This window comes from Musa acuminata, chromosome BXJ2-6, assembly GCF_036884655.1.
Source record: "Musa acuminata AAA Group cultivar baxijiao chromosome BXJ2-6, Cavendish_Baxijiao_AAA, whole genome shotgun sequence".
Taxonomy (NCBI): domain Eukaryota; kingdom Viridiplantae; phylum Streptophyta; class Magnoliopsida; order Zingiberales; family Musaceae; genus Musa; species Musa acuminata.
The window spans coordinates 6122864-6136400 of NC_088343.1; the positions used below are offsets into that span (position 1 = coordinate 6122864).

Below are 13537 nucleotides of genomic sequence, written 5' to 3' on the forward strand. Positions count from 1 at the left end.
CGAGGGATAAATCATACATGATTATTATATATATATATATATATATATATATATATATATATATATATATATATAATTTAGTGATACCATAAGGGACGATAATTTTAGAAATTTTATAAACACAGATGCACACATAAACAATTTGAGGATAAATCCCAAATCATTCAGGCACCAGTGGATTTAATCCTAAAATGATACCCCAAAAAAATTTTAGAAATTAATTCAACCATTTCATGTTCTAAACTTAATAATGAAAATTCCAATAAAGACCATTAACATCTAATTCACCACGTTACTACCAATATTAATGTAAAAAAAATCGTATCATAAGGAGAAGTTCTAAAAGGATATCCAATCAATGAATTTTACCATTTTTATCTCCACGTTTAATTCCCCCACCGCCTGTCATCTTCACTTTGAATACATTCCAATTTGAATTGAAGTATTCCTTAAGTTAGATCTTGGAAGAGGATTTCACTCGAATCAAATCGGTCATACACGTTGACCGACCACCTCAATCTGTGCCTTCCCATGACCTTGGATATATCGATTCAAAGCTTTCTCACCGTTGACCATCAAGGTTTCCCAAAGCGTTGACTTGGCATCACGGATCATCATATGATCCACGTTGCAGTTTATCATTTGCCCGATGTTGCTGTTTGCTACAACGAACCTAACACCTGATCCCACCTTGGCGTAACACCCTAATGAAGGCGGGTTGACTTCCATACGTGGACAAATTTCGACCCTCAATTTTATGAAACGAACGGCAGATCCGTAGCAGTGTGAGAGCATCACGGAGCGGCAGCGCAAGCCAAGTAATATTTGACTCGGACAGCTTTGCCGGAAAGAGAACGTCCTTTCCACGCTATTGAAACCGAATATAGAGCAATCATTATTGTACAGTTCACCGTCGGTGAACCCAGACTTGATGTCTAAACCAATTATGGCAGATTCTAAGATGGATGTGGATCTTAAAGATCCGAATCCGACCCATTTTTAACATAACCGAAGGCTTTATTCCATTAATTAGATGCGGGTGGACTGTGCTTCACGGAGTTTAAACCCGCTGATTTGACTCCGCAGCGGTAAGCTGACCGTCAACTCAAGTCCACGGGACGCGTAAAAACGCAAGAGCGATGCGTGACCACGCTTCACGTCTCAGTTGTCGCCAACCAACCCATCGGTAGGATCCCTCTCCCAGGCATCGGCCGCCCTTCGCGTCCCTCACCTTACCTCGCCGGCTCAATGGAGGACCGCATGCTCCGCCTCCGTGCCGCCGCAAATGCCGCCCTCTCGCGGTACGAGCCTCTCGCCCTCGTCGTCGCGCCGCTTCTCACCCTCCTCCTCGCGCGCTCCCTCCACGCGCTCTTCCTCTCCGTCCGTGAGAAAGGGATCAAGGCCGCCGTTCTAGGGTTCCTTTTCGCCTCCGTCAAGTGAGTTCTTTCTTGCTCATACGATTTCTTTTCGAGAATTCCTTGGCGATCGCTCTGTTCATGGTATGAGATTCTTGGATTTGGTGCAGGTCGATTCCCGGCGTGAGCTGGTATATTGAATCCGAGAAGAAAAAGGTGGGTTATTTGTGTAATTCACCTTCTAAGATTCTTTTTGATTTGTCATCCATGATTAATCCGTAGGGTAACAAAGGGTTCACCGTCTTAGAGAGCCGAGGATCGCATTTAGCTCAAAATTTTAGGATTTAGTTTGATGGGCTTTTCATGAATTTGGTGTCGGGATTTATTGTGACATCAATGGCATCATTTATTTCTGTGAGTTATGCACTGATAGGTTGCCGAATTGTATTGGAGTATATGAACATATTCATGCGCCTTTTTGAATTAAATTTTTATGGTTTAATGTATGACCATCTTCTAATTCTTTTGGTTGTAAGAATATTTTAAAGACATCGATTTGGTGGTCTGTTTGCGATTATTTGTACTTTTAATTTTAATGCTGTGGGGGTGCATTCTAAAGAGTGCAGAAGGATTTTAGCATTATATTTACATCAGGAATCTCACGTTGGTGTAGATATAGTCTATAACAAATGGCAGACATGTCACAGTACTTTGATTTTGGTATACTCTTTTTGGTCGCCACCACCTAATAAAAATGGTAATATTAGATAGTTACCATACATCTGAATTTGGAAAAGCTCAATAATGATTCAGGATGTAAAATTCTTGGCCAGAATACCACTATTTGTGCAACAAAAGCAGCATCAACTTTATTTACAGACTAAAACCTGAGAATTTTTTATTGTTCGTTTTATTTTCCAATACACACATCTAAGGGACTGAAACAAAGATACCCTCTTTTCTCCTCTTATTTCAGGTTGTGGAGAAATTACAATCTGGTAGTAAGTCTAAAAGGGATAGCTGGAGAACTGAGTTACCAAACATTGGACTTGGTAAAGCAACTATACAGGAACTAGAAGATGCAAGGAATAAAGATATAGCTTGGCAAGGCAAATGCTCTGGTACAGTGTATGTCTTCCACTAACAGTTGAAGATTTTGAATAGGAACTTGACAACCGCTGTTGTTTTATTTAATCAAATAGTCATTAGTGCTGTATACTTATCACGTTATCTATGGAATCATTGCAGATATATTGGTGGAAGTGACTCAGAGAACCATTTTGCTTTGATAAACGAGGCACATGCAATGTTAGTAAGATTTGATACTGCTTTACCTGCTAAATGTCTTGCAAGTACTATGTAATTTAGTTTTTTTTTTTTCCTGTTATGGCCTTTCTGTTTAACACTTTCTCACCAGTCACCAATGTGAAGCTCTCTTGCACTTTTGGCTGGTGCTAACAGTATTTGCTTTTGTGGACATTTAATAGGTGATATGTCCTGGTGGTCATATAGCTGATGCTTTCTGTTAATTCATTCATATAGCTATTATAATCTGTTGCTGCTGGAGATACAATAGATATATGAAAATTTTAATTGGTCTTATATGTGATGCATCTCTTTTGATGGCCCTCTAATCTCTATTAATGATTGTAAATGTGATACGTTTTTGCTAGACAAGATTTTGAATACTAGTCAAGTACCAATTTTGACTACTTATGAGACTGGTACTATACCATTATACTTGATGATGTGCTAACTTGTATCACATGATATGACTTACAAAAATGAAAAAAAGAATACAAAGTGGTATTGAATTATATGTATCATTACAGTTCCTGTTATGGTCGCTAAATACCTGGTGGTTCAACATTTTGGACAATGACTTTTTGCTCTCACAAGTGTTTGCTCTGACAATGGTATCTGTGAGGTAATCAGTGTTAACTAGTCATAACTCACAACAAGATAAATGCAGTTTGTTGTCAAACATATTAGATATATGGGCCTTATGCTTGCATATAAAGATAATACACATGCATGAAAACGTGTTTAACATTGTACACCATGGAGCTATTAGCATAATTTTCAATGCTTATTTGCATTGACAGTGGGCAGAAAAAGCATACCTAAGTCCAAGATGATGCTAGCTTAAGATGTTCTGCCAAAAAAGGAAAAAGGTGATTTCTGGCCTAGATAGGATGAGTGACTAAGAGAACAAGGTTGCATATAACTGTCCTAAACACCTATAAAAGATGCAGTTAGTTATGGCACACGTCTGAAAAACAAGAGGACTAAGTGGAAGAATTGGAAGTACTTACATCAATTTGATGCTAACACTACAAGAGTCAGAGTTGCATATATATATATTGGAAAGTAGCTTTGGTCGAAAGAGGCTTTTTAATCATCATTTCAGGGAATTTTGCCCTTTTCCCTTGGGATTAGTTTGCCCCTCTATGTTGTTAGGTGTTATGGACAACATTGTTGAAGTAATCTGTTATCTCATGTCAGGTTTTCACATACCAATCCATTGCATCAGGATGTGTTCCAAAGTGTGGCAAGATATGAAGCAGAAGTGGTTGCAATGACAGCTGCTCTCCTTGGCAGTAGAGAGCCGGCATCTGGAGGACAAATATGTGGCAACATGACATCAGGAGGAACAGAAAGTATATTATTAGCTGTTAAAACTTCACGAGATTACATGAGAACCAAGAAGGGTATTACAAAGCCAGAAATGTGGGTCAAACTTAGCTTAGTGCAGTGACATTTCAGGAAGTTACACTATCTCATAAATATTTGTATATCTCTAATTGATTTTTCTTTTCCCTGTATTTACAGGATAATTCCAGGATCGGCACATTCTGCATATGATAAAGCTGCACAATACTTTAATATTAAGCTGTGGCGTGTTCCTGTAAATAAAGATTATGTTGCAGATGTTAAAAGAATTATGCGCTGCATCAATGGAAACACCATATTGGTATTCATTGTTATACATTGGTTGCTTTTGCCTCATTATATTTTATCATTCACAAGCTTCCATGATTATCCAGGAAGTTAATAAGAAAATTCTTCTGACTCTCCTATTCTTCTATAGTATCATGCTTGATTGAGTCCATCCCTAAAAAATCTTGGCATATTTTATAACATGCAGCGCCCAGGAAACCCTAATTTTATGTTGCCTCATATCTGAGCTTCTTTGAGTCAATATGGTGACCTTCGCTTGAGCAAGCACAACCTAGTTTGATTTGTGCTTAATCAATTCAAGCTTGACTTGCTGATTCAAAAACCATGCTTATTTTTTGAAGCACACCATTATGTTTTGAAGCCCTATTTAATTTTAAACACCTATGGTTGACCATGTTCTTAGATTTGGCTCCCTATCAGAATTGAGCATAGGATTCTCAGTCAAACATAGAGTGGACACTTTCAAGTTGTTCTATATTGAACTCTAGCACTAAACCAACTAAAGGATGAGCCACTTGATTCAATTGCCTACTATCATGTGAAGGCATGTTATTGATTATCTTGGAAATTTAACCTTTTACTTCAAATAATATTAGTTTTATCTGGTAATCATGAAACAGCAGCTTAAATGTAATCAAGCAAACTTGAAAAATTAGTTGGGGCATGGTCACCAAACCATCGGTTATAAAATGCCAGTCCTGTGTGTTATGTTGTTTATAGTTGCCCAAATGCTTGCTCCAGTTGTTGTCAGATGTTTGTTTTCACCATAGAAAGGAATGCTAACTTACCAGGAACTATGTTATTTTATGCTAAATACGTCGTAAATTGAAGATACGATGATTACAATTTGTATCATGTTCTTTAATATTATTTATGCTATCAGCTCTTAATCTGTCTGCATATGCACCCACCAACGCACATGGTTCCTGGACATTCTGCCACTTAGGAACATGTAAGATCGGACAAGTATGCTATATATCTTTACTCTATATATATGCTTAGCGGAACACCTTTGGAGTTTAAGTAGTGCATAAAGGTCTAGTATTTTAAGATAGAGAGTAAATGAATTCACTGCAGCAAATTTGCAATTACTAGTACTGTCAGACTACACGAGAGCAAATTTGAATGTGAACTAAGATATCTGCGCTCAATTTGTGGACCTCAATATAGCTGTCATTTAAAACGATATGTGCATGTCAATAAACAGAATATAACAAAGTTCTGCAGACTTTTATCGCCATTTCATTTTCGTTTCGGACAATATTACAGAACACATGCTTCGTATTTTTTAAAATTCTCATTGGGCTGCATTCTCATAATTTTGAATTAAATTGTTTCCATGTTCTTTCAGATTGTTGGATCTGCACCAGGGTTTCCACATGGCGTCATTGATCCTATTGAAGTATGAACTATGTATTAGTGTAATTGATTTTATCGTTCATGTTACAGCTTTTTATGACCATAAACAAAATGAAGTATGGCTTTTTGAACTTTACATGTGGTTCCTAATTTAATTTATTATTTTATATTTTGCTCCACAGGAGCTTGGGGATTTAGCATCAAGATATGGTGTTTGTTTGCATGTTGATCTTTGCCTTGGTGGCTTTGTTTTACCATTCGCTCGTAAGCTGGGGTATTTTCTGCAGAATAATCCATCTCCTCTTACATATTCATCATTTTACTTTTTATTTTTTCTTCAGCTTTTCTATTACCGTCATGTTTGTTACAACATAATGATTCTTACTAGAGTTGTCTGGATTAGCACCAGTTGGTAGGCATTGAACTGATGTTTGGCCTTTCGACTGCAGTCGATAGATCAATGCTACTTGGTCCAAGGATGTAATAATTAACTACCGAAGAAAATATGTAGTATTTCACTGTGTTGAAGTGAACATTTGATATAACTAGAACACCCAAATACATTAAGTCCATTGGTAAGAGGGGTATATATTCTTGTATGGGTCTGAAGAACCTGAGATCATAGAAGCAATATTATTCCATAAATGTACATGTACATTTGCAATAAAGAATATTCAACATCATCAGCATCTTGACCTTGAAGTTTAAAGCGAACATAAAGCACTCATTTGGTACCATAACATATTGGCAATCAGTTTGTGTTATACATTTTCATGAATCATCTAGTATCAATCAGTTTGTGTTATAAATCATTATGAATCATCAATCAAACATACATCTTCTTACCACAACTCTCTGTATCTGAGGTGTCTACCAGTTGATAATGGATAAGACATCTATTGCTAGCCTAACTTGATCTCATTTCATATTATTCATTGTTATGCAGGTATCCCATCCCACCTTTTGATTTTTCTGTTAAAGGGGTTACATCAATCTCAACTGATGTTCACAAGTATGGATTAGGTCCCAAGGGCACAAGTGTGGTTCTTTACAGAAATCGTGAGATAAGAAAGGTAACATGATCTATCTTCGAGATGTAGAAATTTTGCTATTTCCTACGTCCTGACTGTTCTTATGCTTGAAGAGATTTTGGAGGTTGTTCTTGTTGAATGACAAAATAAACTACAACAAGCATGGTAGTTCCCTCTACTTGTCAGTTGTCATGTGCCATTAAGTTTGTCAATGAGTCCCTTGTCCAAACTTCTACAGCTAGAAATTATACATACTTATGATTTGATGATTGTAGACTTTGTCAAATCTTCCAATAAGTACAGTCGACTCTGTTTATGTGATCCTACATTAATGAAAAAAAGGCTTGGATGATAATGAAAAGGTTTCTGTTTTTGTTGTTCTAGTTCACTTTTATTTTCAGAGAATAAGTTTAAATTCTCATTTGAATTCTTATATACTAGTGATAATAGTTCTTCTCACTGATCTTCTTTTCCTATAGAGAAAAGAAACAAGAAAGCCATTTATAAAACATCGTACATTTACAGTGACAATTGCTAGATTCAGGCTGTAAATTTGAAGGTCCAGTTTGCTAGGAAGCATAGTCTTAAGATGGAACTTAAGTCGAAAATTGAATGTTTGGCTTGTTATTGCCATCCCAGCAGGTCACTTCAATGACGTCACTTTATGTACCAGACTTCGATTTGGTGCATGCATATCTGCTGTACTTCAGATTTAGTCTTTGCTACTGTGCTGGGAATGATTACACATTAAATCTAAACAGGTGATATGTGCTGTCAAACATAATCAAGAATTTGAGGATATTTTTAGGGGATTATCCTGTTTCAGATTTGATTTTGAATTGAAAGTTTTACAACATTCCATGGACAACCACAAATTTGTTATGGACATGTGTCCAAATGTCCAAGTGTCTAATTCGACAAGACAAATGGAGATATCGGGCAATTATAACAGTAATAATTCTTAAAACAATATGATACTCATTAGTACTGGTTCTTAAAAAAAAAAAGTTTATTATAGCATTGTGAATTTCTTTTGCTTTCTAAGTTCATAGCAAGTTTTTGTTCTGTAGCTATTGTTGTTTGATGTCGGAAGTAAGTGTGGATTTTGTGAACACACATCATACACAATTTTTGGTTTTGGATATGTGTGCATGTAACACAGAAAAACTATTGTATACCTTGCTTTTTTTTTCATCTATAATGATTCTACTAATGCTTCTTTTATGTTTGTTGTGGCACATGGTTCCTGTTCCCTTGCTGTCCATTCATTTTCTGCAGCACCAATTTGTTGCTGGTAAGTACATTTAAATCTCTTATGTACTACTACTTTTAGATATCTGAAGATCATATAGGATTTGGTATTCATACTATAAGCTCAGGAATGAACTTTCCTTGGTTACTCAACATACTAACTCATCTATCAATGTGCAAATATAACATATGTAACATATTCTCTTGGAATTATTATTTTTTGTACAATTCATCAAGTTAAATGTTGTAGTGTGATTATTCCTGGTTATGGGGCATTTTTGTGCCTCTTAGCAGATGATTGTATTTATTAGATATTGTTGGAATTAAAGTTTGGTAGTGAGATTATTTAGCATTATGGATATATAAATACTTTTCAAATGTTTTTATTCTTCATTTACTATTGTTTTCTAATGAAAGACTATGGACATCTACCTGACCAGAGGTGAAAGTCCTAGATACCTGGTACTTATGTCCTTCATAATTCAAAGTAGCAAAATTGCCAGAAATTGAAGTCAAATCAAAGTAGCAAAATTGCCCCTTCATAATTCAACCTTTTTTCTTGGTGCAGTCACAGAGTGGTCAGGTGGGCTATATGTATCCCCTACTATGGCTGGAAGCAGACCTGGTGGGTTGATCGCCGGGGCTTGGGCGGCAATGATGTCTCTGGGGCTGAATGGTAACAAAAAATGTTGCACATTCATCTCTTCTCGAAGCTAAATTCATTCTACTGACCCACATGGTAATCACATTTCAGGTTATTTGGAAAATACAAAACAAATGATGGAAGTCTCCAAGAAGATACAGAAAGGGTAAAGTGATGTTCTTGTTATCTGTTTCTATTCAAGATCTGCAATTTTTTCTGAAATTTGTATATGCTCACAGGATAGAGGAGATTCCAGGGCTGTTTATCATTGGACAGCCACACATGACTGTCGTGGCTTTTGGCTCCAATGATATTGACATCTTTGAGGTCAACGATATGATGACCTCGAAAGGATGGCACTTAAATGCTTTACAGAAACCCAACAGGTAGATCTTTATCCAAACACATTTTCTACCACAAGATTGCAGTGTTTACTTCGATCCGAAAAATCTATCATGTTTGTAACCATTTTGTTTCAAAATTTTGGGCAGTATTCATATCTGTGTCACCCTTCAGCATCTTCATGTGGTCGGAGACTTTCTGAGAGATCTTAGGGAGTCCGTGAAGATGGTACGTCCATTAAGAAATACCAAAATCATCTGATGTCAGTGTCTGACTAATCTTGTCTTGCTCTTTCGTTTGCAGGTAAAAGAAAACCCAGGTCCGATCAGTGGAGGGCTTGCACCACTCTACGGTGCCGCGGGAAAGATGCCAGATAGGGGAATCGTTCAGGACCTGTTGGTTGAGTTCATGGACAGCTCTTGCTAGCTGCAGCATTTAGACATACCAATTCTTAAGCTCTTTGCCTCACCAGGTTGTTGCAGAAACGTAATTGGATGATATAAGTATTTCAGCCATGTTAACATAATTTAGCCACTCAAGGGGATATTACTGTACAAGAATGTAGAACACTTGTTGTTTTACTTCAAAAACAATCAATCAGGCGTTATTTAGTTTATATGTAATTGAGTTGTGAACTCCTTACTGGTTCTCCTTCTCAACTCTTTTATTGTCAATCCCACTGATTTAGGAATCATGTTCATACATTATAAACTGGATATTTGATATAATGTTTATATAAACAGAAATTTTTTTGTGTTTTAACAGTTTGGCGAATTATTTTTTAGCTCTAAAAGTTTCAAAAGGAAAAACAAGATGTGTCATCAAAATAGTTCTAGTTCTAAAACGAGTTCTAAAACAAATAATTTTTAGTTCTAAAATGATGTTTTTATTTTATTTTATTCATATTTTATATGACATGTAAATGGCTTGTAGTAGGTTTCACAACCTTATTTTGATTGGTTTTATGGTCATTTCAGGCTTGTAAATATGAGTTTTGTATAGTCGTCACGTATTCATATAATCACTTTGGGAGTTTTTTTAGCTACGTAGAGTGGTGCATAGTATTAATTAGTATAATACTTAGGAGCTACTTAGATAGCATATGGTAGTGTATAGAGTTAGTTCGTTGCCTTGCTCTACAATAGTGTCATGTGGGGATTTGTCGAGACTTTTGATCATAGTGGATTACCTTGGATTTTTTGTCCACGCGATCGTTTAGAGCTTACAAAGTCCATATTTGTAATTTACATTATCTATTAAGTATTTACTGAAATAGATGCTTATGAACCGAGTTAAACATTTTCTTCAACCTATCTTCTCTTTTGTAGGTCCTCAAGGGACCACAAGAGATTTCGAGAAGACTAATCCTTTACGAACGTATATGCAAGGGTGTCATATGACTTAGGCAAAACTAGCTAAGTTCCTGATAGATGATATCAGTGTATGACAAGCATACTTAGAAACACTTAGCATGAAATCATAGAGGACCTAGTAGGGCTACGTCGAAGGCAGCCAACATATGCGATCGTTTGGGAGAAACAAGCGTTGAGATGTATGAAAAGGAATTGTTCAGAGGAATGAGAATTCAAGATTGATATTCAGATGAATAGTCAAACCTTCACATGAGAGGCACCATGAGATAAGCGAGTTTGGAAGAATGTATAGCTCACAAAGGTTGTGATGGCCGAATTCGAGCTACGACTTGACGTTGGTAACCAAACTTAATGGTGCTCAAGATAAGCATGGCACTTGGAAAAGGATAACATAGTACAAGGTGGGATGAGTTTCTTAACGACTAAAAGAGATATGTAAAGCTCATAGAATTGAGAGGAATTACTAACTTGAATAATTCATTACTCGTGCAAGGACTTGTATGCAAACAATGAATTGTCCGTGGCCATCCCAAGGTGACTGAAACTTAGCGTCATGGAGCATTGAAACTTTTTCTTCAGCATGACAATGATACATCCACAAAAGGTTAAAGTGTGAAGTGAGTTTAGTATGTTACTAGGCCTTGAGGGGTGCAATATGGGTTATATTGGTGAAGAGTCATAATTTAGCAATTATGTTTGCGGGGACAAAAATAATGCATAATTTGTTTAGCAAGGCAGAGTAGTCCAAGTGGACGGTGGTCTCTGAAACTTCTAGAGTAAAGGATGCAATAAAGGAATTTGCTCCAATGAGACATATATCCGGGAGGGATAAGTCCCGATTCTCTACAGGGCGAATCGTTTACAATAGACCACATATGTTAAGGAGGGTACCTCAAGATAATAACTCCACCAAGCTCAACAGACCGAGCGAGGGACAATGAGTCATTGCGTGATCTCTCGTAAGGTAATGTGTTGGTGAACACTTTGCGAGATCAAATGAGGGAATGACCCAAGACAATACTAAACAAAGGCATACTTAGAGTCGTTGTTGAGATCAGACTCAATAGAGGGTTGACCCATGGAATGGTGGGCATGAGAGCCACCATCAACTCAATGCAAATCACGGAGTGGAGTAATTTGGGTGGAACATAGTGAAGTGCCCGAGCCGCATAAAGGGAGTCGACATAAAAGATAAAATATAGAGCAAAGGTACAAGTCTTTCATTAGACAGAGGTTAAGAACATGAAAAGAAATGAACTCTGAGGCAATAGTATGATCATGTCATTCCATAGGTCTCTTATTCTGATAGAGTGGACTCAACCTACATAGTGCCAAAGTCAAAGAGAGTATTGAGGCATATGCATCTTATCTCGATGAAACATTTGATTTAAGAACTAAGACAACTTAACTTACAGAGGCGAAGTTAGAGTCAGAAGGCTTTCACATGGTATAAGATGATAAGAGGCGAGTGCTCTTGAAGAATATGTCATATTTCTACTATTCGAATTAATGTGAAGGAAGCAATACACAATGAAGATTGTGTTGGGGAGCAAAGGTCTAGGATCCAAACAATGGGATACTAAGTTTAGCGAAGTTGACGGATTTTAAGAGTTGCTAGGTGATGGACTATCCTAGAGATATACTTCGTCCGAGTTTAACCCAAGAGTAAATGGCCAAAGGTCGATTGCCACAAGAGTGAACATAAATAGAGGTGGCGGAAGCCATGCAATGTGCTGGCAAAGACCACATATGGAGAGATTGTAGTCCGAGTTCATCCCACGAAGATCAGAATACGATAAATTTATCATCAAGGGGCAACATGGTGCAGCGAATCATGGTAGAGCAGTTCAAGACAATGTGTCATACACATGAGAGGTATTGTAAGAGACTTGATCATAGAGAGATATGACCGAGAGCTACAAGGAGCTACACTTCGATGAACAACATAACGACAATAAGGGATATGGATTCAAAGAGTGAATATCATGGTACTAGAGATGCGAGTCTTTTGTGTATGCATTAAATTTTGCATTGAATGAAAACCTTAGTTATGAACATATAGGGGCTATGTATCACCGAGAGAAAATTTTGAGTGTAAGTACCAGTGAGTCTCATCGGGAGGGCTTGTTCATACAAATGTATGATTAGAGTGGTTGGAGAATTGGATTGATCCAAAGATCATATTCGCTTAAGGAAGTCCGGCAAATTAGAGGGCAAAATCGAGCAAGCGAATATTGCTACCAAAGAAGTAAAGGAGAATAGAATCAGAGTGAGTCCTATAAATTGATGGCAGAGGCTATGCATGAAAGTTACAATCTATCTTTCTATTGACCAAGGAGAATTGCTCAAGAAACATAGAGGTGTTGAAGCAAGTGGTTGAAAGTGATGAGGAAGCGATGACGAATCTAGAGGGACTCAACTATCCAAAGTCAGACATCGATTAGAATAAAGATAGACTCGGATGAGTGTTATAGTACCACAGAAGTGGATCAATCGATAATGAAGAAAGTGACATAGTTACAAGGCGATGGATAGTAGGGTCATAGGTATAACAGTGCCATGGTACCACAGAAATGAGACTTCTGTGGAGTCATCAATCCCTTGCTCTTAGGGAGGAAGTTCGCTTGGCCGTGAAAGAGACTAAGAAGTTGGAGAATATAGATGCAAACTCTAAGTACTGAGATAAGACTGAAGGGCAGAGGCCAAGAAACTTCGTAAAACCGATAATGGAGTGCTCGACTAAAAAATAAAGTAGACAGCACATAGTGATATACCTTTTTTGTTTAGAAGAGTAGGCAACATAGATGATGGAGAAGGCGGTACAATCCCAGAGATAACCAAAACTATTGGAGACTTGCTCTAAGTTGGGTAAAATTTTTATCTTTTTGGGTAAAACTTCTTGCATTCCAAAAGTTCAATGGTAATAAGAAGACAAATCACAATAGCTAATTTATCGTAAGGAGTGTAAACATTTTGAGTGCTTCATAAGTGTGAGCAAAGAGTAGGCGAATGCTAGTAACCAACTCGATACATGGAGTATAACTCTTGAGAAGGCAAGCAAAGTTGAGTAACCTTTGTTTTCTCAACTCTTAAGAGAATGGATGAAATCAAGTACTATGGTTTTCTTATTTATCTAGTAGAAGAGTTCTGCATAGGTTTAAAGACCTTTTGTAGAAACTTGGTGGAAGACAATAATTATCCAATCCTCACCAATGGTGATTG

The 13537-nt window shown here is 37.1% G+C and overlaps 1 protein-coding gene across 1 annotated transcript; it reads left to right on the forward strand.

Annotated features, from left to right (window-relative positions):
- The first annotated feature begins 1143 nt into the window (after positions 1–1143).
- Positions 1144–9558, forward strand: LOC135614442 (sphingosine-1-phosphate lyase-like). Its single transcript, XM_065111824.1, has 15 exons — positions 1144–1436; positions 1526–1571; positions 2332–2483; positions 2604–2663; positions 3861–4085; positions 4188–4329; positions 5668–5718; positions 5858–5949; positions 6622–6748; positions 7985–8000; positions 8526–8633; positions 8712–8766; positions 8840–8986; positions 9092–9170; positions 9246–9558. The coding sequence occupies exons 1-15, from the start codon at positions 1249–1251 to the stop codon at positions 9366–9368; spliced, it is 1611 nt and encodes a 536-aa protein (XP_064967896.1). The 5' UTR covers positions 1144–1248; the 3' UTR covers positions 9369–9558.
- Positions 9559–13537: the final 3979 nt, after the last annotated feature.

What these genes read in the sequence shown, in the direction of transcription:
- LOC135614442 (XM_065111824.1), top strand. Translation starts at nt 1,249, where the DNA reads ATGGAGGACCGCATGCTCCGCCTCCGTGCCGCCGCAAATGCCGCCCTC. An exon ending in GGTATTACAAAGCCAGAAAT is followed by an intron (nt 4,086 to 4,187) that starts GTGGGTCAAACT and finishes CTGTATTTACAG; the next exon opens with GATAATTCCAGGATCGGCAC. An exon ending in GATGTCTCTGGGGCTGAATG is followed by an intron (nt 8,634 to 8,711) that starts GTAACAAAAAAT and finishes ATCACATTTCAG; the next exon opens with GTTATTTGGAAAATACAAAA.